The sequence below is a fragment of the Maylandia zebra genome, linkage group LG20, assembly GCF_041146795.1.
Source record: "Maylandia zebra isolate NMK-2024a linkage group LG20, Mzebra_GT3a, whole genome shotgun sequence".
In the NCBI taxonomy this organism is placed as follows: domain Eukaryota; kingdom Metazoa; phylum Chordata; class Actinopteri; order Cichliformes; family Cichlidae; genus Maylandia; species Maylandia zebra.
This window is the reverse complement of record NC_135186.1, coordinates 31,423,651-31,449,621: the sequence shown is the minus strand read 5'-3', so window position 1 is coordinate 31,449,621 and position 25,971 is coordinate 31,423,651. Positions and strand designations below refer to the sequence as shown.

At 40.3% G+C, this 25,971-nt stretch overlaps 2 protein-coding genes across 5 annotated transcripts in view; both read right to left on the bottom strand.

The window, feature by feature from the left end:
- Positions 1 to 8,422, bottom strand: part of LOC101463755 (uncharacterized) — a 29,520-nt gene extending 21,098 nt beyond the window's left edge. The window contains exons 1-4 of the mRNA XM_076878218.1: positions 8,126 to 8,422; positions 4,285 to 4,346; positions 1,506 to 1,730; positions 719 to 841 (exon numbers count right to left, since the gene is read on the bottom strand). Of these exons, the coding sequence (XP_076734333.1) occupies positions 719 to 841; positions 1,506 to 1,730; positions 4,285 to 4,346; positions 8,126 to 8,258 (543 nt within the window). The 5' untranslated portion in view covers positions 8,259 to 8,422. The remainder of the gene's footprint in view (positions 1 to 718; positions 842 to 1,505; positions 1,731 to 4,284; positions 4,347 to 8,125) is intronic.
- A 7,513-nt stretch (positions 8,423 to 15,935) lies between these two features.
- Positions 15,936 to 25,971, bottom strand: part of plekhg5b (pleckstrin homology domain containing, family G (with RhoGef domain) member 5b) — a 76,628-nt gene continuing 66,592 nt past the window's right edge. For all 4 annotated transcript variants that reach the window (XM_004560337.6, XM_076878217.1, XM_004560338.6 and 1 more), the window contains 13 exons: positions 24,238 to 24,429; positions 22,835 to 23,005; positions 21,645 to 21,740; positions 21,188 to 21,388; positions 20,627 to 20,737; positions 20,361 to 20,510; positions 20,095 to 20,232; positions 19,889 to 20,008; positions 19,581 to 19,713; positions 19,301 to 19,416; positions 18,989 to 19,143; positions 17,756 to 18,805; positions 15,936 to 17,528 (listed from right to left, as the gene is read on the bottom strand). In XM_004560337.6, coding sequence (XP_004560394.2) covers positions 17,519 to 17,528; positions 17,756 to 18,805; positions 18,989 to 19,143; positions 19,301 to 19,416; positions 19,581 to 19,713; positions 19,889 to 20,008; positions 20,095 to 20,232; positions 20,361 to 20,510; positions 20,627 to 20,737; positions 21,188 to 21,388; positions 21,645 to 21,740; positions 22,835 to 23,005; positions 24,238 to 24,429 — 2,643 coding nt within the window. In that variant the 3' untranslated portion in view covers positions 15,936 to 17,518. The remainder of the gene's footprint in view (positions 17,529 to 17,755; positions 18,806 to 18,988; positions 19,144 to 19,300; positions 19,417 to 19,580; positions 19,714 to 19,888; positions 20,009 to 20,094; positions 20,233 to 20,360; positions 20,511 to 20,626; positions 20,738 to 21,187; positions 21,389 to 21,644; positions 21,741 to 22,834; positions 23,006 to 24,237; positions 24,430 to 25,971) is intronic.

Below are 25,971 nucleotides of genomic sequence, written 5' to 3'. Positions count from 1 at the left end.
AGTGTTTCCCATTTCCCCTGAAGTCTTTCCCTTCCTCTGACAAAGTACAGTGAAAGACGCTAAATGTTGAGAATGAACCTGCAGTGAATGTCCTTCTGAAAGGCCTGCAGCTTTTATCAAAAGGACGTTACATTTATTTTAAGATCTTCAGATACAAAGGGTTTCCAATTAACCAGATACCTAAAACTGTCTAAAACAACTAATGCACAGACATAAGCCTCTCCAGCAGTATTAGTGCCAGTCTAAACTCTTTTTCACAGAATTAAAGACTCTGGTTTCTACCTGGATTAAAATTCTTGTTATAAAATTCAAATGATCACAAAAGAATCTTTTCATTTTCTATTTTGAATTCTTCACTGCCAGCAATTCTCTTACAGGCTGGATTCCTGCATGTGTTGTTTACATAGCACAGGTTCAATATTAACCATAAACGGGCAACTTTTTGATATTACAACTGAAGCGATCATACAAGGTGTTTTTTTTAAAAGAAATGCAGACTTGTAAACATGTCCAGCTTTTTAAAATGAGTTTCTGGCATTTATTTTTACTTTCTTTTTACACTGCATCTCAGTTTTCCTGGAAACGTGACCATCCAGCACACACTTCTCTGCTAGTGAGTGGGTTTGCATTTTGCAGGTGTGTGAAAGGCACCGATGGTACTATTCTGTGCCAGGAAATACCAGAATAAACACTGCCTCTAAGTTAAACAAACTGTCACCTTTGACCCAGAATCTCTGTCCAGCTCATCCTCTGCGTTGCTTTGCTCTGGGGCTTCATGGATCTGGATGGCAGGAGGTGGCCGTGGAGAGTGGTGCACAGGGTCTGCACCTTTTCGCTGGTCCTACAGGAGCACAGATATAGTGTCTGATAAACTTTGTGTGATCCTAATTTGTGAGCTGAGTGTTTACAGGCCAAACATTCAGCTGTGTCGAGTGTTGGTTAACAGCCAGAATTAGCATTTTGCTTGCTTTTTAGCGTCCTTCACCATCTGGTGTGGGCAGATAATGTTTACTTCAGTACCTGCTCAGACTAATCATGTGTGAAAATACTAAAAGCAGCATAGCATAAATGTAATTTTATTGCGTGAACAATATGGTTGGATGATGACTATGAGGTTACGGAGTATAATGTTTGTTGACAGTTGGTTGTATGTATTAAACAACGATGCCCTTTATGCAAAGACAGAAGGCCTTGGACATTGCTTATTCTTAGATTTGCCAAAACAAAACAGCTTTTTATTCTCTCACACAGCGGCTCTGCCAGTAAATGCTGACACTTGCTAAGATTAGAGGGGCGAAAAAACCCGAAGCATTCGAACAGCAACGCCCTTGTTTAGAAAAGTGTGTCACTAACATAAAGAGTAGCCACAGAGTACTGAGGCGAGAAATAAATTTGGCGATTTACACTTTAGCACCCAGTGTTGTAGCTTAACCACACCCTGTCTGTCCCACAGTTTTTCTGGCTTTCACAATGAGTAAAGAATAGTGAGCTGATTTCAAATTCACCTCTGCTGTGGCGTCAGCCTCTCCACATGACATTGGCACATCTTGTTCCTCCTTCTCATGATGAGTAGATGTCGGGGCATCTGTCACTTCCCACTGCACTGAGGTTGTTGTTGTTCTCGCTGGACTCAGATGTCTCTGTCGGTCTCCATCTGGCCTAAGATGCTTGGCCTCTCGCTCTTGCACCAAGTTCCTGTATTTCTTCTTGAGGATAAGATATTTCTCACCCTGTAAAAGACATTGAAACGGTACAACATCCATGTTAAATAAAGCAGGAAACAGTACTACCACACAGTCAGGTGAATTTTAGAAGCACTTGCTGTAGCTTCTAACTAAGAACCATTAGATACATTAAAGTAATTTGTGCGTTAATCACACTCATCAGTACGTCTTTAATCATTTTGCTGGACCTCACATCTTTAATGCCCTTTGAACCCAATTATTAAACCTCAAAAGCTGAGTTAGCTTCTTTGAATTACAGCTGAGGTGATCATTCAGCTGCTTGATTAACTGATCTAATCTAATTCCTCAGTGTGAGGATTTGCTGCTGTTCTCTGTCAGTATTGAAAATCATTGGATTTTGGACAGTTAGGCAGCTAGAAGATAAACACTTAAAGATACTAACCCCAGACACCGTTTACTGCTGAAGCAGATTAATTTACAACAATCCTTAGCTACAGCCTTACTATTTAAATAAATCTTGTTGGAATATTAAAGAATTTTTTGTAGCATCAACTAAAAAAACTTTGTCCAGGTTACATGAATCTAAGCACTGTAAAGTCTGCAGATTGGATCATATATTATGTAGGTTAGTAAAGTATATGATGCCAAGATTCTGATGGGAAAATCAATAGTACTCTCACATCTATCTACAGCTGGCATCATTAGACGAAAAGTCCATAATAATTTCTTAGCAGGCCATTGTAGTGGTAAAATCACCAGCACAAATTACCATCATGAAATGCATGGCACTTAATTTCAGAAAGAGCAACAAGTCCATCAACAAATGATGTTGACACAAAATATGCTTGTTCAGTGGCAACTAAAAGTTACTCATATATCGATAGCAATTAGCAATAGCAACAGAAAGCTTAGCAGTGCTAACATAAGGCAGCATTAGCCTTTATCGTGTGTTGGACCCATTGTTTTTAACAGCTGTGCTGTGAGGTAAAGAAGGCCTGAGGAAACCAGCCAGGCAGATGAAACAGGATTTTAAAATGTCACGATGACAATGCTTCTGAATTAATTAAAAAATATTTGCTGGGTACTTAATTAACATAAAAGGAGCACAAACAGGAAATCATAAACCTAACTTTGCATTTCAACCTACTATTATTATTAATACTTTATCAAGGTACTGCAATTTGTGCTTTACAGTTCATTCATTCCTTCATTACTTTAAATTCTAAAGATATTATCAAAATATGCACATAATGTTTCTGTCCATCCAAAATATGAAAAAAATATATATATATATGCACATTATTTACAATCACGGTGGCCTAGGTGGTCACTTTTTGACCTCTCAAAGCAAAACTCATTTAACAATTAGTGATTTTATACTACAGTGAGAAATGAGGACTGAATGATATAGATTTATAGACATATTATAAAAAATTTTAAATAAATAAACAAACATTTGATTACTGGCTATCTTTAGGACCACTACACATTGTTGTGCACAGTTGTTGGCTTATTCTTTGTTTAAAAAAATATATCAGAAGACGTGTGAGAAATATGGATCAAGAAAAGAAGGGGGCCCACAGAGGCTGTTATGTATAGGACCAGGAGTTATGAGACACATGCCTGTCTCTTAGCATGCTGTGATTCAAGTGATCTGAGAGGATGTAACACGCCAGCACTTCTTCCAATTTTCAGGATTTATAAAGTTTAACTGTTGTGAAGATTTTGGTCAAACCGTTTTTTGGATTGTTGTTTTTTGTTTTTTCAGAACAGATCCGGTCAGTACTGTACTATAAATATTTGTGTAGTTTAGAACAGACTGGGGGAGCTGCAGGAGGAGGGCTCATCTAGATTAGATCTAGTGCAGCTTTAAGTACAAAGTTAAACCCAGGACTAAATTAGTTTCTTTACAAAAAATTACAACCGTGCTCCATCAAAAGGCATGAAACTCCACAGTAAGCCATTAAATAACCTTTTACATCTAGTCTGTTTAAATCTGATAAACATAAATGTAAAAACGACACATTGCTGGTTTACAGGGATTAGCATTTTGTATCTGCATTTGCCAAAAGAAACTGTTAGAGCACCAAAATTTGTTTTTAAACGTCTTCTTTTGCACATTTACACAGGTTTGATATTTTGTCATTTACTGAACTTTAAAGCTGCTGATAGGTGTTTCTTTTTAAAGAGTGATCAGCGAGCTAAGTCTCCAGACCTCCCTCTGTATCCTCACATTTATCACACAGATAAGCGTGCAGTTCATTTCAAAGTGTTTCTTCAAGAAAGAAACATCAAATCTATAACTCAGATGAGTTTACTCTGTTTATTCTTGCAGGAATTTTTAGTCTACATATGAGAACGCTTCATGGAAATAGTGTCTAGAAACACAAACTGCAGCTGTGTCCCCTGGGGGAAACCAGTGGGTACAAACGGTTCTACAAAACACAAAGATTGAACAGATTGGACAACCCCTTGTTCAGTCACGATGGTTCCGCTGAGCCTTTCACAGCATGGCCTCTGTGTAAGACGTATGACTGGAAAATCAATGAGAGAATAACTTTTCCCAGAAAAGGTAAAAATATTTGAGTAGTTTACTTACATTCTCAGACTTCACCACAGCGATTCGGTCAATGATTAGCTTGAATTCCTCTCGGTATTTGGCTGCAAAAGAAAAAATATTTGAGTTCAAAAACAGGAAACTAAATATAGTTTCTAATGTTTTTTTTAAAACATGAGTGCTTCCAATACTCAAAAAGTCAAATAAGGATGGAAAAAAGGACACAAAACACTGTTATAGTGATGTGGATGCTGGACGTAAGACAATAAGAAGAATGTGTTTTGCGTACATAGACCTTAAGATACCCAAAGATGCACAATAGATAATATTTATTAAACAGCACAATAACGGAGCTGAATATATTTCTAGTGTTTATACTAGATGTGTTGTTTGTGAGTCTGCCGGTAAAGCTGTTGGGTTCTGTTACTTTATCTGAAGTAACAAGACAAATGAGGTTTGGATGAGAACACTACTGGCAGAGCAGATGTTTTACAATCTTCAGTTTAAAGAAAGAGAAAATACGTTCCCCTCCAGCCAAATATGTAAACAGAATTTAACTTATCCCTTAGGCTAAAAACTCGAGTCACTTGAAAACCTACAGTGAATCTTTCCTGTGAGAACCAAACAAAGTGACGAGCTGATCAGATAAAGCTTCCTGCCCTTTGTTTACACCAGTGAGCAGATATCAGGCTTGTGCAGAAAGTGTGATTAAAAGCTAACACTAATCATCAGGCAGCCAGGACGGCTTCGCAAACATAAACCTTTCCAGACGTAGGTATTCCATTCACGCCAAGGTGTTTATGTGAGTATGCGGCTCGGGACAATTGGAGCGTTTCCTTTTCCTCATGTGGACGGAAAGAACATTTGTAGGGAGACAGTTGCAAAGTTCGCATTTGCAACAACAGGAAATCCAAAGGAAGTGGCCACTTACATCTGCCTAAACAAAAGAATTCCTTGCATGGCACAGTGGGTAACATCGTGTATGTGCTAGTTACTTGTTAGCCAGAGGTCTGCAAAAAAACAAGCAACCCACGCACAAACTCACTTTCATGTACCCCCCTCCCCTCAAACACTGCTACACTTTTACCAGCTGCCCCAGATTTGTTGTCTGATTAAAAAAAAAACGCACAAAAACGCCCCCATTAGAGGTCTACATCCAGTCATGCATGTGGACTTAATTATGATTAAAACACTATCGCCACAATTACACGAGGAAAAGCTGCAACCGCATGCCACGACAGACTTTAAATGTGTGGGAAGCACTTTTCTAATTGGACAGCGATGTCAGATGGCAGAGCATCAAAGCAGCTCTCTAAACCTCTGTCAACAACTGCAGTGCTGATGCAGCATCTGGACAGTGCATGCTGGCAACTGCAATACAAGGTCACTCTGGATAATCATTTGAGAAGGTTAAAATATGTTTGCATTTCCAGGCAGTCACAAAAGTAAAATCACTGCTGAACAGGGACTAGATACAGCATTACAAGCTCATTGTTTGCCTTCGTGAGACGTGCTCTTACTCGCAGCTGTTAGTTTAGCAGGCACACCTACACAAAAGAGATGTGCTGCACAGCTTTTGAAAAGATAAAATAAAAACAAATAATCCTCCTGTTAGAGAAAAGAGAAAATGTATTCATAAACCTTAACGTGCTATTAAGTTGATACACCGTGCTGCAGCTTCATGTGGTCTGATATAACCACTAACTTCAAGTGGTTTCAAGTGACACCTTTAACTGTGTTTATGTCACCAAACCAGTTTGATGTGCACGTTTAGTTCGGGTGCTGCCACTCTATGACACAGACGCCTGTTATTGTTTAGTTCATAACTCCCTGAGCTGTTAAATCTTTGCTTTATCTGTTTGCACAATACACAAAAACGGTATGAGATGTTGCTTCTGCTTTAAATACCTGCTGGTATGTATTTCAGTTAGTCACACCTACATAGAGTTCTGTTTCTTTTGTCTGTGACTTTTGTGTGCAGTCTAAAAATAATTAAGCCAATCACATTTGCCAAGAGATCTTCCAGAGGCCGCTTTAGCAAGCCATTCTCCAGAGACCCATATGTTAAAATGCCACAATTTACTGCTGAAATAAACATGTTTACAGTCTTGAACAAAAGTGGTATTGTTATTTATAGCTAATTTTCCTCTTCATGACCAAATCAAATCAAATCACTTTTATTGTCACATCACATGTGCAGGTACATTGGTACAGCACATGTGAGTGAAATTCTTGTGTGCGAGCTTCACAAGCAACAGAGTTGTGCAGGACCCAAGGACTCCACTGTACAGGGAGTGAAATCTTCTATAATGCAGCCATATGATTCTAACAATAAGAAACCTGAAGAAAAGAATGAAAATCCATCTTTCCATTTTCTTTTCCTTCTGCTAGAGTTGACTGTTAATTATCTGTCTCTGCCCAGTGCTACCACACAGTCTATGGCAGCATGTTAATCAAGCCATTGTAAGGAACTGCTGGCCAATAAGTTCAAAGCTATGGGTATTTTGGGCGTGTCAACGAACACGAAGCTTAAAACCTGTAAGGTTTTGAAAGTGACTGCTTATGAATGTGCTTCTATATAAAATTGTTTTTACGTAGGTAATTATCAATTGATAATTACCTACGTAGCTATGCTGAGTGTAGTCAACCCTTTCAAAACTGCTCCAACTACGTCTTCATTCTCTATGGGTCATTGATGTCATTGGTTGAAGGTAACCCATGGCTGATAAAAATAGTTAGTTCATCCAGTCAATAAATATACCAATTAAATTATGGACCGATTATAGTCATAACCCACAGTCTACAAAACATGGATATGGATACAGGGTCTACAAAGGGAAGCCAATGCAGAAACAGATTTTTAATGGTCAGTAGGAGGTGGCTCATCTGGCAGCAAGTGCACTTAAGGACATGGAAAAAATAAGTATAATAAAGGGTTTGAGGCTTCATAACACGATTGCACTACACAGTGGATGACTTCATGCTGGTTATGTCCATCTTTATATATAGGCTATCACCAGACCAAATAAGGCAGTCAAAGCAAACCTTCTGTCTGCCAAAGGCATACGGTATATTTTAATGCTTAAAGGTGTAACTTTTTCAAATAATTTGTAGCTAAAATGTTACCCTTTCTCTCTATAGTTCCGATATCTTCTATGAAAGTGAGGTTATTTGTCAGAATGTTAGAATGTTGTTTTAGCTAAGCATATCTATGAGTACATAGAGTTACACAACTTTACTCCCAAACACTTTTTTTTTCTGCAGAAACCCAATAACAGAAGAATCGTGGTGTCAGCAGTGACTCAGGACATGATTGCATAAGCATCTGTAGTAGGTGGGTGGGTGGAGAAGAACAGGAGAAAAAGTCTCTATGGCAAATACACTGATCCTGGGCTCAAATGGTGCATAAAAGCCAAGTAATAATTAGTTATAACCACTGGTCGTTTTCATTTCTGAGGAGCCGCCACGGGGCCTTCTTGTGACACTGCATAGTGACATGTTTTGTTGATGGGGTGGCTCGGGTCCTCTGTTTGAGTTAGAAACGTGCCCGAGGGAGGAAATGACACAATTCCTGCTGAAACTCATTGGAGGGGCTTTTTAATGTAAACCAGATGTCTCCTTTCCAACTGAAAACAATGAAAACGACCCCAAAGCCGTTTGTTAAAGCAGACAAAGGGGATGTTGCGTGTTTAAAACACAAACAAACCAAAAGATAAATGTTAGTCTTACTATGAGGACTGTCATACTAACACGAGGTCAGTTGGTATTTTGCCATCCCGCTCTAATGATGCAGCACGACCTCATCTCATTTCATCTGCCCGGTTTTTTTTCCGCCTAATATTTCCACGGAGTTAAATCCACGATACAACCTCTGGTTACTTACCACGTAACTGCAAGTCACTGTGCCCAATAAAAGGCTTAAATGTCCTCAGTATATCTGCATTTTTGACTCTGCCTGAGTCGCCCCCGGCCGAGTAGAAATAATCCAGCAGCGACTCTTCGCTCACATCACTCATCTCAGCTCAGTGTTTGGAGCGTCTCTTACCGGCCAGGATGGGTTTTTTCTTAAGCGCGTAATCTAGTCTTTTAGGGGGTTTTCACTCTGCCACACCGCTCTCCTCCTGGCTAATTTGTTGTACTACATATCTAAAGTTCACTCCACCCAGGCGAGCTGACCGCTGCTGCGCCTCCTCCCCCGTTAACCCTTTAAAGACACACGTCTTCATTTTCGTCCTCCGCGTTTTCTGTGCCAGCGGTGAAAAGGAAACATTCAGCTCCCACTGTTGGAGTGAAATAACTAATACTGGGCTCTAAGATACTTCATGACTAGTACAATTACTGTGCTGAAAAGCCAGTGTATGGGACTGTAATTAGGCGGATAGACGTTTTAAAAGTTAAAGTATTTAATGCAAAAATAGTCCCTTTCCACTGTTATGGTAACTTTAGAGTGCCGTTACTGATGCAGATATGTTTAAGCAGTGACTCCCTGCTGCATCTGCACGACATGCAGGACTGCCTGTGAGGACTGCAACGATTATTTCCATGACGTGCAGATTGGAGAGAAAGAAAGAATTATCGCGATGCTTTAAAAAAAACAGTCAAATCTGTACACTGAATCAACAATATGTTGATTTAAAGTCTCATATGTGTAGTGTAAGGTAACAATCTTATAACACATCCTCAAAAATAGATTGTGACCTTTCACAATAAGTGTCTGCTTCAGGACCCTTAATGCTTTTCAGTTGTTTGTGAGTGTTTAGTAGTAGAAACTATCCGGGATGTTTCATTTAACTAGCTCACAAGGTCCAAAAAGTTGGAAATCCATGATATGTTCAAGAATGCTGGGATAAGAGACGTTTTAAAGAGATTGTTTGTGCTGCAGAATTTATTTTTTCTTTGTTTCGTCATTAATAATCTCACAATAAAAGAAGTAATATACTTCATTTGCTATCTAATAATGAAAAGCATGAAGATATAAGTCAAAAGGGCCATACTCATACTATCTCCAGTGCAGGACTTTTACTTGAAACTGTGCATTTTGCATTTGTAGTACTTTATGCACGTGAAGGATTTGTGTACTTCTTACACTACTGCTATGTTGACCACATAATCCCAGACAGTAGCAAGGTGATAAATGTATCGCCAGCTGTTCTCTGTTGGCATAAAATAATTCCCCAAAGACGTGGCATATGCTCTGGGATCAAATTTCTTTATCCTCATCAAACTTGTGTTGTTTTCTAAATTGAAAGAGCATAAGGTCCCACTTTCACGCAACAGAATAAACTCCTCACCTCAATAATTGTATCAGCGTATAAGAAGCTTATTGTAATTACAATATTGTCTTCTTAGGGCAGCAGCCTAAAACATGAAATACAAATCACTCATTTCTAAATTGAATGGAAACCCGTTCAAAGCAAAGCAATACTAGAGGACAGAGGGATTAAAATGTAAGTCCGGTACATTTAATATTTACAGCACAATCACACAATTAATCTGACAATGTGTTCTGTGTTTAATACCTGAACCGACTGGTGTCCCATCTTTGTCAGTGGTGTGAGGGGGGGAGGATGGGAGTCACTATTTACTTCTGACCCAAATGCAACCCATCATGCAGATTTGGTACTTTAACCAATGACAACTGTTAGTTTTAAAAGCAGATTGGTTTTTATTTAGCTCCTCTGTGGTAAATGTGGTGTTGACACCTGAATATAAGTTAGGGCTTCTGACATATAAAAGCTCGTAAAAAAAGGTCAAGCCCTAGATGTTGGCAATTTATTTACCCACCTGCAAATGTTTTCAACCTAGACTCTTTTAATGAACAGTGGGGTGAATCAAACATTGGAGTAAAAGTGCTGAAGTTGATCATATTCCTTAGATTTTAAAGCAGAAATGAGAGATTAAATACTTTAAACAATATGCAAATATACTCAAGTAAAATGAAATTACCTTGAAGTTGTTCTGAAGTACTTCAGTAGAATATACATGGACTGAGTTCTCTTGACTGTGGAGTCTTTTTAAGCTACAGTCAAGTTCAAGAAACCAGTGTGAGATGATCTGAGGTTTATGACATGATGCTTCATCCTACTGGAAGCAGACAGCGGAAGATGGGTGCGGTTTGGTCATGAAGGGATGGACACGGTTAGCAACAAAACTCCAGTAGGCTGTAGCATTAACCAATAACTAGTTTATAGAAAGGAGCCCAAAGTGCAAGGAAAATATCCTCCACATCATCACACCACCAGCACCAGTCTGAACCACTTCTGATCAACCACCACCCGATCATTGTCGCAGCATAAATGTAAAATCATCACATAAGGCAACATTTTCCTATGTTCTTTTCCCCAAACGTACATTTTGATGAGCTTGTGTGAAATGTAGCCTCAGTTTGCATTCTTAGCTGACTGCAGTGGCTCGTATGGTCTTCTGCTGGGCATCCTCTGCATAGCTTTGTTGTAACAAGCAGTTACAACAAAACTTACTATATGGCTTTTTTTTTATTATGCTTGTCTTTCAAATAAACTCATGTGTTCTCCTGTAATCTAACACTGAGCGTTTATAGTGGCAGAAAATTATTAACTGACTCATTCCTCATAGATCATGTATTATTTAACCTCCTGCAACAATTCCAGGACGTCCAGAGTCAGGTGGGTTATCATAAAGAAGTTCATGGTGACATTAGTATAAAAAGATTACCTCCAGGCATTGAAAAAAAGGAGCGAGACTTTTTTGTTTTTTGTTTTAATTATGAGAACAGTAGAATATGACTTAAAAAAAGGTAATGTTTTTAATAATGCTCTCCCAAGTTCTTCAAACAATTTTTCAAAAGAATGCTGCCGTCAGCCCTATTCTTTCTGCACCTTTTCCTATCAGATTTTTCCTTTCTATTGAAATGCTTTGATTCAGCATTCTGCCAACAGCCAGCCTTTTTATCAGTGACCTTGTGTGGGTTACAGGCCTTGTGGAGGATGATGATCACGATCATCACCTGAATAACTGTCACCCTTCCCTTTGTGGTTGCATGTGCTGAACTAGTCTGAATTAAACAGTGTATTTATAATGTCTGAATAATAATGTATACAAACATGCAACTTTTATCCAGCGCTGGATAAAGACCAGTATTCATAAATATTATAGTAACATTGTCTCCTTCTCTCTGGGTTTTACACAGCTGTGACTGTTAGCTAGCTAATGAGCTAAAGTCAGCGATATAGATAACTGGGAAAAGTGAAAACTTCATGGTTCATGCTTCAAGGTATAGACAGGAAGAAATCATTCTGGGACTCTAATAAGTTCTTTACAAAACAGCAACACGTTAACCCCTACTGTTGAAGTTCCTGTAGGAACTGAACAACTCTAAATTCAAGGAAAAGCTGAATTTGTTTTCTTTAAAGCTCAGATGGAACTTGATGGCCTGAACATTCTGACTGCATTGTGGACTTTGTCATGCTGGTACATGGAGAGAGGCACTGAGAACACGTGTGTGCACACACAGCATGTCTCTTCATGCTTGCTCTTCCCCTAGCCCAGTGGTTCCCAAACCTTTTTTGCTAGGCCCCCCTTTGTTTTACAAGAAAAATGTTCGCGCACACACACACACGCACGCACACACAAATGGCTCTGCGCCCCCCCCCCCCCCAGGCGGGCCCCACACTTTGGGAAGCTCTGCCCTAGCCTCTTGTGTCACTTAGTTTTGCCTTATTATCGTCTTATTTGTTGAAAATTTTGAAATGTAGAGTCTGTGAGCACAAGCAGAAGTTTTTGCTTGAAAAGTAACTGTGGCCTCTTTTTCAAAGGCTTCTCTAATATTTAACGGTCGTGGAATATGTCAAACTTTTCTTCTCCTCTTCACTTAGCTGCTGTTTACAGTTTAAAGTTGTCATCACTTCTAATTATACTTTGCTCCTCATTTTCTTTAAAAGCAAGAGAAGACAGAACAGATCCAGTAAATCTTTAAGTTTGGTATAGTAATCTGTCTTGATCTATTTTTATTTGAATGTTTTATTCTGTGTTTTATTTATTTATTATATGGGAGAAAGTCTTGCCAGCCTTGTGCTGAGGGCTGTGGTCATCCATCTGTTTTGCTCCAATAAACCCAAATTTCAGGGATACCTTCTTTAGATCTTATTCATATAACATTACTTAACAGTAAATAAATCTTGTTGAAGTCACTTTATATGGTAGGATAAAGACCCTACAGTGTTAATCTAGCTCAAATGTTCACTTGGATTCACTGATGAAGTAAATGCAATTTGGTAATCAAAGGTGAGTTGACTATATATGTATACTCTGTCATGGTTGGACAAACAAGGATGCAAACCACAACTTAACTGTTTGGCTGAGACAAAACAACAACAAGGCAGTGATCATAGCTTAAATGTACTCAGGATATTGTTAAATATGCAAATATTGTTAATTATTGTTACATTTTCTGTCAGTCTTTGCCAGGTATCCTGTTTGAAGAAAACACTTTGGAGCCACTTGAATGCATGTTTATGAACATATTTGAAACTGATTTCAAGGAAGATAAAAATGCTAAGATTTTAAAGATTGCAAGTTACTTTGTTCATATATTGGCTGTTTGATCATTTTATGATGAGATGGATTGTGTCATTATATTTAAGTATAGTTTTTGAGGTGATGAGAGTAAAAGGATATTTAACTGTAATGTAGCAGCACTGTTATCTCAGATTAATTTAATTTTAAATTCAAGAATTTTCAAGTAAATCATGTTTTAATTATATAGAAATGTGTGGTTAAGGATATAAAGAAGTATTTTAAATGAGTTACAGTGAAAAGAAGTGTCTGTAAATGGTAATATAAACAGAATTTTCCATTTTTCTATTAACAGACATTTGTTATTAAAGGTAGTGAAAATATACTGTAAAATCTACAGAATTTTCCATTTTACCATTTACAGAATAGTCGTGAAGTTTTTCTACAGATTTCTTTTTTTACAGTGTAATATGATGTGCCACTGGGACACATAGAAAGGGGAGTAAGCCAGAGCACTGTCAGGAGAAACCTGACATAACAAAGAGAAACCATATTTTTTCAATATTGGCCTCTCTTCAATGGCTCCCTGTTAAATCCAGAATGAATCCAATTTAAAATCCTTCTCACATACAAGATCTTGAATAATCATGCTACAAGTGCTCACGAGAGCACTTTGCGCTGAGACTGCTGGTTCACTTGTGGCTCTTTGGATATTTGAAAGTACAATAGCAGGTCGACCCTTCAGCTTTCAGGCCTCTCTTCTGTGGAACCAGATTCCAGTTTAGATTGGAGAGTCGCCTTTTCTGTTTAAATTTTTTTTTTAAGTTTAAAACTTTCCTTTTAAATAAAACATATAATTGGGGCTGGATCAGGTGACCTTGAACACTCCTGTAGTTACACCGCAATACACCTAGGCTGCTGTGGTCTTCCCATGATGCACTGTTTCTTCCTCACTGACCTCTTTTCTGTTTTTGTGTGTTTATATAGCATCTTGTTATTATTAATCTCTGGCTCTCTTCCACAGTGCAGCTTTTGTCCTGTCTTCCTTCTCTCACCCCCAACCGATTGTTTCCCCTTCATGAGCTTGGTTGTGCTCGCACTGTTGACAAACTAGTGGAGGAAAGTATTTTATGGTGGATAAATTCTATAAAAAACTATTAAACAATAGTTGAATTGTTTAATTAATTGTGATTTTTAAGCATTTATAAAGTTAGTTTGTTAGATCATTGTTCCACAGAGTGGACCTCATGCAGCCCCTGTTTTATAGCAAGGAGTTTTACAGATAACATATGGACATGCTTGTTGCTATTTGTCTACTTAATGCGGTTTCCAGGGCTCCGTGAGAGCAGAAAAGGACCAGATGTTCCTTTGCACCATCTGAAGGTCACCAGCATCAGTCTAGTGGCGTTGGTTGTGATCGAGGGCAGATGTTCCCAGGGTTATCCATTCCATATGGCTGCCACTCGTCCACTGGCCTTTTCACAGCACAGCGCTTGTAAACACGCTTCAGTTTGCTGTTCTCTTTTTTTCTGACCCTGTAAAACATGTCCTAAATCCAATCACCTAGTCCCTTTAGAGGGGATGATGTTGATGAATGGAAATGTGTAGTGGTAGTAGTGACCTATAAGCCCCTATTGAGATTACAGGCAGGCAAGCAGCCAGCCAGCCAGGCCTGGTCAGACCACTGGGAAACGGCTAGAGCTTAAAGAGGGATTGTTTAGATAGACAATAGTGTCTACCTGGTTTTAATCCCCGCTCAGAAAGAGTATAGAGGATTGGCAGAGTTTAATAAATGAAAGTGCTCCTATAATCAGGATTTGCCAAAGTGCCCCTTTGTGTTAATCGGACATTTTTTACAGCATGGTTTTTGACATCTGCCACAGCAAGTGGTGTTAACCCTCTGCTGCCCCAGCTGTACGCAGCACATTTGCACCAGACTTCATGCAGAGAAAAGCAAAAAGGGAGAAGTAAGTAAAGTTACACCGTTTAGTGTTCATGCACATTTCTGTTCTGTTCTGTACTTTAAGAGATGGTACAGAAATGTTTCTTCATAGCATCTTTATTCAGCAGTTGTTGTTAAAAAAGCCTAACGCGGGTGTGTTGCAGCATCCCTTTTTTACCTTATAACTTGTTCATATTTTATAGTGTGTCATAATGTACTTGCATATACTCTATAGGTTTTAGCCAGATTGCAGCCATCATGGCACAACCTCTTTACTTACTTAGCAGAGGCTAATAGAACGGGGATGTGTAATTACTTCAGAGCTAAAATAGAAAGCTGCATTTTATTTAATTAAAGTTCAGCGCATCAGCAGTAAAGCATAATAAAATTGTTTTAAAATCAAGGATTACAACAGTAAATCCCAATGGGCCAGATGTGAGAATGGGAGGGGCCGCTGCATTCTGGGACCAGATTAAACAGAAAATCCCACAGGGCCGCACTGTCTTTTTCCTGCAGCTCAGGGGCTTGTGTGGATTCAACATGCTGTAATCCACCGATTAGCTGATATAATCACCTGTAAATACACCTTGGCCGGGCCGTTACTCTCGGCCATTAGGCTCTGGTCTAATGCTCCACATGTTCGTCGGACCGTTTACTGTTGAGACGGGTCGGATTTCACCTCATCTGAACTTTCTGGGAATTTGAAGCAGACGGTCGGCCCAGACAGACAGCTGTACTGACTGTGTGATCCAAATGAGTTCTCAGAAACTTAACTGGAAAATATAAATGCTCTTTGAATCCAAATTAAACCCAAACTAAGTAGAATATAAGTGGTTTGAAGCAGCATTGTAATTCTACTTTGTCTATTTGCTCAAAGCACATTTCAACACTGCATGCTAATACTTATAATTACAATAAATGTTAACATTTTACATTCAAAACTAGTTCAATATTTGTGCTTTGCCATTATATTTATGGTACTAAACCAAAGCTGAAGTTACAGGTGAAAAGGTAACGCTTACACAAACTTCAGAGAAAAGTAATTCACGCACTGCACTGTATATATTTAAGTTCTTACTTAATCTAAATATGCCAATACATCGTCTGCCACTGCTCTGCTGATCTTATATCAAATAAGTTGATCTAATGAATTGCTGCCACACATGGTCAGGTCGGTCTGGTGTAATTTGCCCCTCAACGTTCTTTCGCCACCTGCTGTCTGTGCACGGTTAAGAACACAAGAGACGGGAACAGTCTGACCAGTTCATGTTGTTTTAATGCCATGCCGTTCAGATTCAGCCTCTCTCCTCAAATCACTCCATTACATTGGATTAAACCATTAAAAAGAGGGATTGTATCTGTATTTGAGCCTGTGTTGAATTATTATTTTGTAAGACACTTTATAGTCATTACTGAAAAAGGAAACACATTATTTTGGTTCATAGCACATTAATGCCTGGCAAGGAAAAAAAAATATTAAGACTAAATTGACCCAAAAAAAAAGAAATCACAAAACACAGAAGCAAACAATATAAACAATATCTTATATATAAAACAAATGAGTCATAATAAATATTACATAAACACACAAAAAACTAAACACTTAACTTATTTGGTTTGGGCAACATTTTGAGTAAAGTCCGTAATTACTGATCTGAAAAGCCAAACATCAGTGTGAATGTTACGTTTACTGTTTTTTTTCTTCCCCTTAAATCTCCCAGAGAACACCATTCATCTAAAATGAGAGTCACCACCCCAAACTTTTTATTTAGCCTCCTCTTTCTAGCAAGAAACACAATCACGTGTGCACTCCTTTTGTTTTTCCTATAAATCAGTTCCTGTGTGTGCTTGTAAGCCATCCAAGCCTTTATATAGTGCAGAAAATTCCACAAAACAGCTTTAGTCACACATGTTCTGTCTATTTTTTAGGAATATCTTCTCACTAGTTCAACCTACAATCAAATAAAGAAGAATCAAGTCTTTATGAGCTGATATGCGATTGGCTGCTTTGGACTTGCTTTGCCTTTTTGCACTTTTTATTTATTTAATAATTTTTTTGCTGGGAATCTACCAGCTCTACAAGTCTTCCATCTTTGTGTTTGTAATAGAACGGGAGCAATTTTGGTTCAGTCAGGATTGGACTCATAAGTCAAATGTAGACATTCATTCACAGTCACACACAGATGTCTTTACAGCAAACACGTACAAATAAAAATTCATTGTGACTGTAAATGTAAATTCACTCATTAGTGACCTTTCTACTTAACAAAGATAACTGTGCAATTTTTTTTTTACTTTTCTGAAGCAAACCAGGACTAGTACAAGTATCAAGAGCTCGTCTTAGGCGCCGTTTTCTTGTTCAGCCACGTGTAGAGAAGATTTTCAAGATTTAGTTTTCCCTCTTTTCACCTCAGAAGAAGGGAGAAGTGCAGGACTCAGCTCCACCTTTTCTCTGGTGTGGAGTGCAGTAATGAGGTCTTAAGGCCTCCGCCGGGATGCCTCCTGTCTGTAGGGGCTCCTTACGTACTCCGCCCAAAGTCCAACTTAAGGTTCCAGCCCCCATTAATGCTACTTCCGTTGCAAAGTGCAAGCAGTTAATATCTCTCTGCCCCTCCCTCCCATTTGAGTAATTTGGAAACCAACGCAACAGCAAAATCAAAAACACAAATGGATTGCTATTGTTGTGATGTTAAAAAAAAGGGACAGTCATTGTCCAAAAAGCAACAGGAAGGGAGAGGGCAGGAAGAGAGCGAGTGCATTTGTGTGTTCAGTCCATCCTCATAAAATAGGGATTCTTCCTTGTAATGTCCATATGCCACCAGTCAGCATTTGGAAGAGCTGTTATACCTCCCTGGGGGGAGAAAGGATAACATTAATACACACATACCTTTCAGGAAAAGTACCTAAAACAAAATTTAGGAGCATTTCCTCACTTCCTTCTTTGAGATCAAAAACACTCCTGTATGTATAATAAATATGCAGCTGAAAACAGAAGGGCACAAGGAGCCTGGCTCTGTGAGACTAAGTTTCTTCTCAAACTATCAGATTATTTCTTATATAATAGAAGTAATGACTTACGATGCTGTCAGTGTGGAGTTCAGGACAAGAGTGGTGCGTATCCTGTACAGCTGAGCCAGCGTCAGCTTCTTGTGTTGGCCTGGAGATTTTCTCTTTTTGGGCGATGCCTCCGCTGCTGACTTGGCTTTCTTATCTAAGCAGGCAGAAGGAGTCACTTCCCCATCTGAGCTGTTGCTCTGAGAATCGTTATCCTCGCATTGTCCGTCGGGCGCCCCGTGGCCATGCCTGGCTTCCGCCCTCCTCAGGGTGGCACTGAGTTTGTCAGAGGGCAAGCTAATGCTCAAGCAATCGTCAGACTGGTCGAGGTCAGTGGAAAATAACTCCTTGTTTTCCACTGACGAGTTCTGGTCCAGCTCGGACATGCTCTTACTGTGCGACAGCTTTGACGTGTCCATGTCTCCGCACAGCGATTGGTCCTGCGTCTCAGAGCTGAGGGAGTGTGTGTGGGAGATGGGGTGGCTACCATGAAAGTGTTGCAGGAGGTTGTCTTCGGAGCGGGATAGAGCCAGAGAGGACAACCCCAGGAGGCAATGGAGTCGGGGGTGTACATGAGGCCGCCGACGAGGTTTAGAGGACTGGACAACTGACACCTGAGACCCTAATGAAGCATCCTCCTCTTCTTCCTCTTCTTCATCCACTTCTTCTAATTCTGTCTCTTCGTGCTCTGGCTCCTGACTCTCCCTGTCTCCCTCTTCCTCCTCAGTCTCCTCGCCTTCACTTTGGCCAGGCTGTGGCTGCAGTTCTCTTAGGAGGGATTCAGGGGAGAGGGTACCGTAGGCGCTGTCCATGGAAAGAGAGCGGCACTGGGGGTCCAGGTCCTCACTGTCTGGTCCCGTGCCCTGATTGTGCTCAGTGTAGATGGCGGAGTGGACTCTGAGTGGACTTGACGACTTCTGACCCACAGACCTGTCAGAAAGGGAACCCACAGCGCTATCCAAGTCTTTATTAGCGCTTTCCTGGAGGTTTATGTTGGAAGCAGGAATTTCTGAGTGCTCGCTGGGCTCATCGACATCCATCACTGATAGGGTCTCAGTGGAACCGTCTGATTGACTGAAAGGAGAGTTTTGGTTGAACGTTAGACTTAAAAAGCTCACCAGAAAGCGTGTAAGGAAAACATCAGAGACAATAATGGATCACTTTAAGGAATAGTTTGAGATTTTAAGAAAACAATTTGTGTAGAGTTCTATTCATGTTACAAAAGTGCAGCAGATTTTATTCTTTACACTTCAGTACCTTGAGTTTTGCTGATCCTTGTGACTCAGCAAAGGGGAACTTGTAGTGGAGTTGCTGCTCTCATCTTCCTCCTCCTCTTCTCCATCCCCCATACATCTCTTCTGACTGTCCTGCTGGCGGAGGAACTCCTCAGTGCGAAGCCTTTGGAGCTGGTTCTAAATTGAAAAGCACCATTTACATTAAATATGTAAATGACTGTAAAAATTTGTGCTTCTAAAGTAAAAATTAAAAAAAAAAAAAAAACCACACATAAAAATCTCATATCTGGATGCTGGCCGATATTTTTTCTATAATAAAACATTGCTATCCTACCTGGACATTGCAGATTGCATCTATCCAACTTCGCCCCTGGGTGGCGCTGTTGGCTTGGAAAGTGTACGCTGCCACTGCACTCTTGAATTCATTGAGGTAGATGAGGATGAAAGAGCCTGTAGGAGACATAAAACGTGAAAAATTTAGTACTCTGTGGATTGAAAAGTCACCTATATAATTAAATAGCTTCTCAAAAGGTGAGAATTTCCTGGATTTTCTGCTTTATTAAAGCAAAAAATATATATTATTCAGGAGTTAAAGTCAGTATTTGAGCACTCACCTGGGTCTTTGAGTTCCTTACAGATGACGTTGTGAATAAGGAGAGGCTGACGGATAATTTTGACTTTCTCCACTCTTTTCACCGGCTTAGTAATTAGCAGCAGGTCGGTGAACAGAAAACAATAGACCTCCATCTGTGGGGACAGTAAACTCATTTCAGTTATGGTAACTCTTGTAATGTTTTACACATCTGCAGTTTTTGTGAGATTTTACGTAACCGCAAAGGAAACATGAGAATCCACGTGTAATCTGAATATAAAGATAAGAGCTCATCGTGTGTTTCCAAGCAGTCATGCGAGTCAATCTTACCCTACTGTCTTTGCCCTCCTTCATCCTCAGCGCGCCCTCGAGATGCAGCTGTCGAGTCTCTTCCGGAGATACATCTCTCATGGGAGCCATGAGGTCAAAGTGGTTGTACTCCTTGAGGATCTGAGGGGGGAAAGATAAAGGCATGAAGCAGAGTTTGACATGAAGTCTAATTTTAGGGCACTGGGGTATTGTAAAGTGTTTCTTACCTTCTCCACTTCTTCACTGCTCCCCTCTACAGCCTCATAGCAGTCTATACGGGCAGAGATGGTGGCGAGCTTCTGTTGTTCTTGACGCTGTCGCATCTGGGAGTCTACGCTGTTGATAAAGCCCTCTACTGTGGCAACCTTAATTGGAAAACAATGACAAACATACATTTGCATTCAGACCTCAGGCAGGGTGACAAGCAGTCAAAGCATATACTTTAGTGTAAATGAGAAAAACAGCACTTTCTAAATGCTTTCCAAGTTCTTACCATGCTGCTGACAATGTCACGGGTTGCTGGTTCATCTGTCTTCTTGAGAAGAATCTTCAGTAGGAGCGGGTATTTGGTCAGTCTCTGGTGAGGCTTTGCCAACATGTCGGCCAGCTTCAGACGGTTACACTGCTTATTGGTCTCTGCCCACTGAATTGAGTCAGACAAAAGCAGGAAGTCAGGCATCAGAAATGAGGAGAAAAGCCAAGGATGAGTTTTTGGGCAGAGAGCATCTAGGATTATCGTAATGGTAAGAGAAACCTTACCGTGACGTAGGTCCTGAAGAGCTCATTGTCCCTGAGAAGCGTGCGCATGTACTCCATGCAACCCTCCTCCTCCATGCAATAACGGATGTAGGGCTTGAACATGGTGCCAAACTGAACCCACACACAGAAACAAAGACATGCGTCATATTTACTTCTGTCATCAGGAAAACAAAGACGTACTAGCTGCTAATTCACGTTTCTTATCCTATTTATGCTTAAAAATTGTGAAACAGCAAGATTTTATGTTTACTGGCATCCAGTGCAGTGTACCTTTAACCCAACTAATCAGGTGAATTGATAAAACACCTAAACCTTTATATGAGTCATAGTTACATAATCAGTCACACTTTTATATTGAACATGTAGTTACATGGTAATTACATTATTTATTAAATATAAAACCCTGGATTTTTTGACTTTGGAAAGATGCACTCAATGCTTTAAACCAAGATAAAGTTTCTATACTATTTAAATTAACTAGATGTCTTTCTTTTTTGTTGTCTGGGGGTGCATGCAGGGTTTGGATTCTCTTTTGTTGCATCTGTGGAGTCTGAAACTAACCGTTCTGAAACCATGGTGAAGGTCAGTGGGGTCGAGCAGAGCCCGGGCTTGCCTAGCCTTCTTCAGGGCAGGCAGCATGACCTGGGTCCAAAGGGAGGTGTGGAGGCGGACGATCTCCTGAATATTGCTGAACAACTTGGCGGGTTCCACCTCCGTCAGCAGGCCGCTCTCCTGCAGGTTCAGCAGCCCACACAGGAACAACTGCAAGAAGGGAGACATAAAAAGAGCGTAAGCCCTGAATATTACGACAGTAATCTGATGTAAGGCACTGCAGTTACGTCTAAACTTAAACTCCTTGTTTATTAGACAGCGATATAGGCCCCACACTTTGTCAATGTCTAATGAAAAAGAGCTTCATTGTATGTCTTATCTTTTACACTACACAACCCTCTTCATCTTACACAGTATGCAATTTATATATGCGTGAACAGACAACAAAAGCATTCTTTGCACTTACATCAGTGATGACTCGGAGTTTCTTTATGTAGGTAGCCTCTGTGTGCAGCAGCTCCCATATTGCTTCCTGCTGGTGGAACTGGCGTCTTGTCAGTGTCTGCGCACACACAGATTTTATTCATAAACATACACAATATTTATACGTTCCTCTCAACTGTTACAATATTAGCGTAAACTTCCTTTAGATTAGACATTTTAATCGCACCTCATTCCCATGTCAGAGTTTGGAGTACAACGATTACATCAGACATTTAAGCTAAATACTAAAACTCCCCAACAATATTTCCTCAGAAACTGTTTACATATACAAAAAAGTAAGAAATGAAAGGACTTAAAGGACAGTTCCAAGAACTTTTAGTTATTAATAAATGAACAATTAACTAAATGTTCACTTTCAAAACAAATCAAGTTACTGATTGCTTAGAATAAGGATAAGTGGTACAACATGGTGTGAGCCTAACAAACCATTTTTCCGCTTTACTCTTTAATTAAACACATCTTTATTATTTCTGCATACTTCCTTATGATTTCATGCTATAATGTAAATTGTATCCATACGTCAGTCGCGACGGTTGCTTATTGTCTTAAAAGTTCCACAGGAAATCTGTCACCCAACGCAACAAAAACAACAGTTGTTTCCTTGTGATGTTCTCATATTTTTTTACCGTAACTCACATCACCAACATTATTGTGTTTCAGCAATCAAGACAGTAATGTGTTCGGTGTAACTAATCAGAAGTACATTTACAGTATGAAAGACAGTATGTGTTGAGCAATAACCGCTAGCCCTGCTGATTGATCGTGGACTCGTTAACTCGTTACCATGTGCAACAACTCGGCGACGGCATGAGATGTGCGGCACAGAAATTCAGTTCCTTGTGGTAACATAACAGCGAAGTGCATTATAACCAGTATTTCAGGAAAAGAGGCATCAGGTTGAGTGTAAGAATGAGAAAGATAGATATAAGGAAGTAAGAATTGTGCACACACCAGAAACCAGCATGCATGCAAGTAATGTCATGAATGAGGAAATTGTAATGCCAAACCATTCGTGGTTCAGCATTACACCACTGGAAGTTACAAATATCTGCATTGATTCTAGTAGGAAACTGATTTTTTTCCATTATGTCTGCGCATACACGACAAGACAAAAGTGGGTGTGTTTGTGTGGTTTGCTTATCTGCACTGTACCTCTGAGTTGTCCAGTAGCGTTTGCCAGCTGTCCTCTAGGGATAGGTCGACCTCCTCCTCCTCCTCCTCCCAGGAGTCCTGGTGGAAGGAGAGCTGTCGTGGCACCTTTGGCAATCCAAACAATGAGTAGGTCTGGAGTTTGCTCTGGAGCTGCTCCAGTCGATCCACCTCCTGCGATCAGATAAAAAACAATTTCAAAAACAGATGTGACTATTTTGAACAGAAACATGAAGAGACGCAAAAGTAACTGTCCATTTGTGTGACTGTTTATTGTTACATTCAAACTGTAAGTAGAGAGGGGTCTGTGTATTATAAGCATACACAATCCCGTCCTTGCTGGCGCCTAGGCCGCTATTCAGGTCTTTGTTCAAGCTGGCAGGCCTTATGTAGTTATGAAAATGAGCTCCGTGCATTGAGACCATCTTAACAATAGGAGACGGGGAGTGGGGTGAGTGCTACAAAACAGTGGAAAGAAACGGAGCGGGAGGATTGTGCTTCTTGAAAACAGTCAACAAAAAGTCAGAAATGTATGGAGGGGAAAAAGATCCAAAGTTAGGACTTCTCGCTAAAGTTTGGTGTGAAAGCAGCTCAATGTTGTTTAACCCTACAATATGGAGGATGCCAAAGGTCCAGACCCAGGTGCAGGATCTCTGGCCCTGAGGGGATTTAAGGGGACCAAATAAATTGAAAAGGGATGGGCCCAGCAATGACAGGTGACTGACAGAAACTGTCTCCATTTGACATCTGCCACTGTTAAGGATGTGACCTCAGGGGATGAAATACAATGGAAGGCATGTTTGTGTGTGGGCGCGTGCCTGTCCTTCATTAGAATCAAAGTTGATTATCATTTTCAAAAACCTCTGATCCAGAAAGAGAAAGCCTTTGCTTAGGTTAACCTTGCGATCTTTAACGAGAGCTGAAAGGCAGACGGCGTTCCTTTTAAACAGAGCCAGGTTTATGCCTTCCCTATTTTCCATTCCTTATGATAAACTTGTTTATCAGCCATGTGATAAAAAGTTAAAAGTAGGAAATTTCCAGAAAGGATAGTGTTTTAAAAATCAAGATAAGAGTGGATAAAACTGAGTGCTAACAGAAGGCTTTTCCTCTACCTACTCATTTCCAGAGCTGCTGGGTGGAAAGTATGTGAGCCAACAAGTCAGGAGAACTTTGAAAGGAAATGACTTCACCAGGGCTCAAGGGGGATATGGCCTTCTGACCCCCTCCCACTGCTGCTTGCTACTGTTCTGTTTGTTTTTTTAATGTTTTCTTAATCTCAGACATCGTCTGGGCAACAAGCCTGCCTCCTACAGCCCTTTATAGCCAAAAGAAAGTGCAGCACTTTCACTTGGAACGAGATTGCACTCGCTTCTGTGATCATGTGATCGCAACCCTGTCGGCATTACCTTGCCAAAAGACCCCGCTCCAGCGTTGGAACTGAAGAAGCCACTGAAGCGGCTGGCAGCACGGTTCTTCCAGCTGTCGGGCCCAGCCCCTACAGCAGGTAGAGAGCCACCGATCTGTCCCAGAGCATCTGGGGTTGGGATATTCGCCTCACCCAGAAACTCTGTTATGTTCTTCCTCCGTCGGGCCTGACCCTGCGAGACAGAGAGAACAGACAAAAAGCAGTTACATGATAGACCGTAATAGGAGGGAAAAAAAAGATCCAATGAGTGAATGAGGGGAATTATAACTGTTTCCAGCCAGACGCATCGAAAGAGACAATGACGAAATGATAGGACAAACAGGAAATCTGAAAGGGGAATTCTGAGCCAGGGATGACATCAACAGGACCGTTAAAACTATCCAAATGCCTGGACACAAACAGGAGAGGGAAGGACTGCCACTTCCTCGCTGTGTATGTTCACTGCATCACAAGGAGCAGGCGGGAGGTTGTTCCAAAAGAACAGACGGCCGAGTCTGGCCATTGTTCCCTGTCCATTGTTACCCTGTCAGCAGGCCCTGGCGTGCGCCCTCGCTCATGCAATCTCTGTACACTTTACGAGCAGCAGCAAAGCAAACAAACAGGGGCCACCTCAGTATCTGAGGAAGCAGTTGTTTTTGTCGTCGGAGTGTCAATGCTGAAGAATCTGCTGGTCAGGAGTCAGCAAGAGGCAGGACATCGACACCCCTGCCACACTTCAAACACAGCAAAAGGAACTCACATTCCTGGACACTGACACCATTTCTGAAACTCGCCGTCCATTCCAGTGAAATTCTTTTACTCATCACCCCCCCAGAAACACAAACAAGCCTACACAAACACAATGTGGTAAAAACACCAAGCTGCTGCACTGATGGATATCACAGATGCACTTTCCAATTCTTCTGGTCCAAAACTGTCTGACTCGTGAAATTTCACAAAATAGTAAACAGCCAGTTTTAATTCATCACAGCCTAAAGTTTACTATTACAAATAACTGACATATAATTTGAGGACTATCAAATTATAAAATGTACCACAGATTAAAGCAAACTAAGACTGCACTTGACTTTTACTTTAGGGGAAACTGCAGGAACAAGAAGACTAGATAAAAAGCCTTGATTACTTGTAAAATGTAAACGGTTTTCAAGATAAAGTAATGATAACTGCCTGTCACCATAAATGTTTCTAGCATGTATATGTTACACAATGGAATGTAAACTGAAGCTAAAAAATGAAAAACTCTGGCTGAAATGTTGCATTGTGAAGACTCATTTCAGGAGGGCCTTAATGGTACCACTTAACTACAATGAAGGTGCATAAGTGTCCTATACAGGGTTGCATAATGAGTAAGTAAATCTAAATTTTTAGTCCTTTCATCTTTCAGGAGTTATTACCAAAGAGAGCAGTGACCTAACTGCAGAGTGACATCTTGGCTTTAAAACAAAAACTAAAGTGAAAGAGGGGAAAGGGACAAATTTGGAGGCGCTTTAGTTGAAAGGGAAACGAGCATGGAGCCATTTAGGGACTTTTTGTTGGTCCAACTGTTCAAGGACACAGGTGGTAGGAAGTGCCGAGTCCCCATGGTCAAACAGGGAAAATCTGAACCCTGTGCTACTGAGAGCGCACGACTGGTCAAACTGAAACCTGATTCATTTGTCTGACTTTGCTGTACGAGGCAATCAAAGAACAGGGTTTTATACATTTAAAGGAGGCT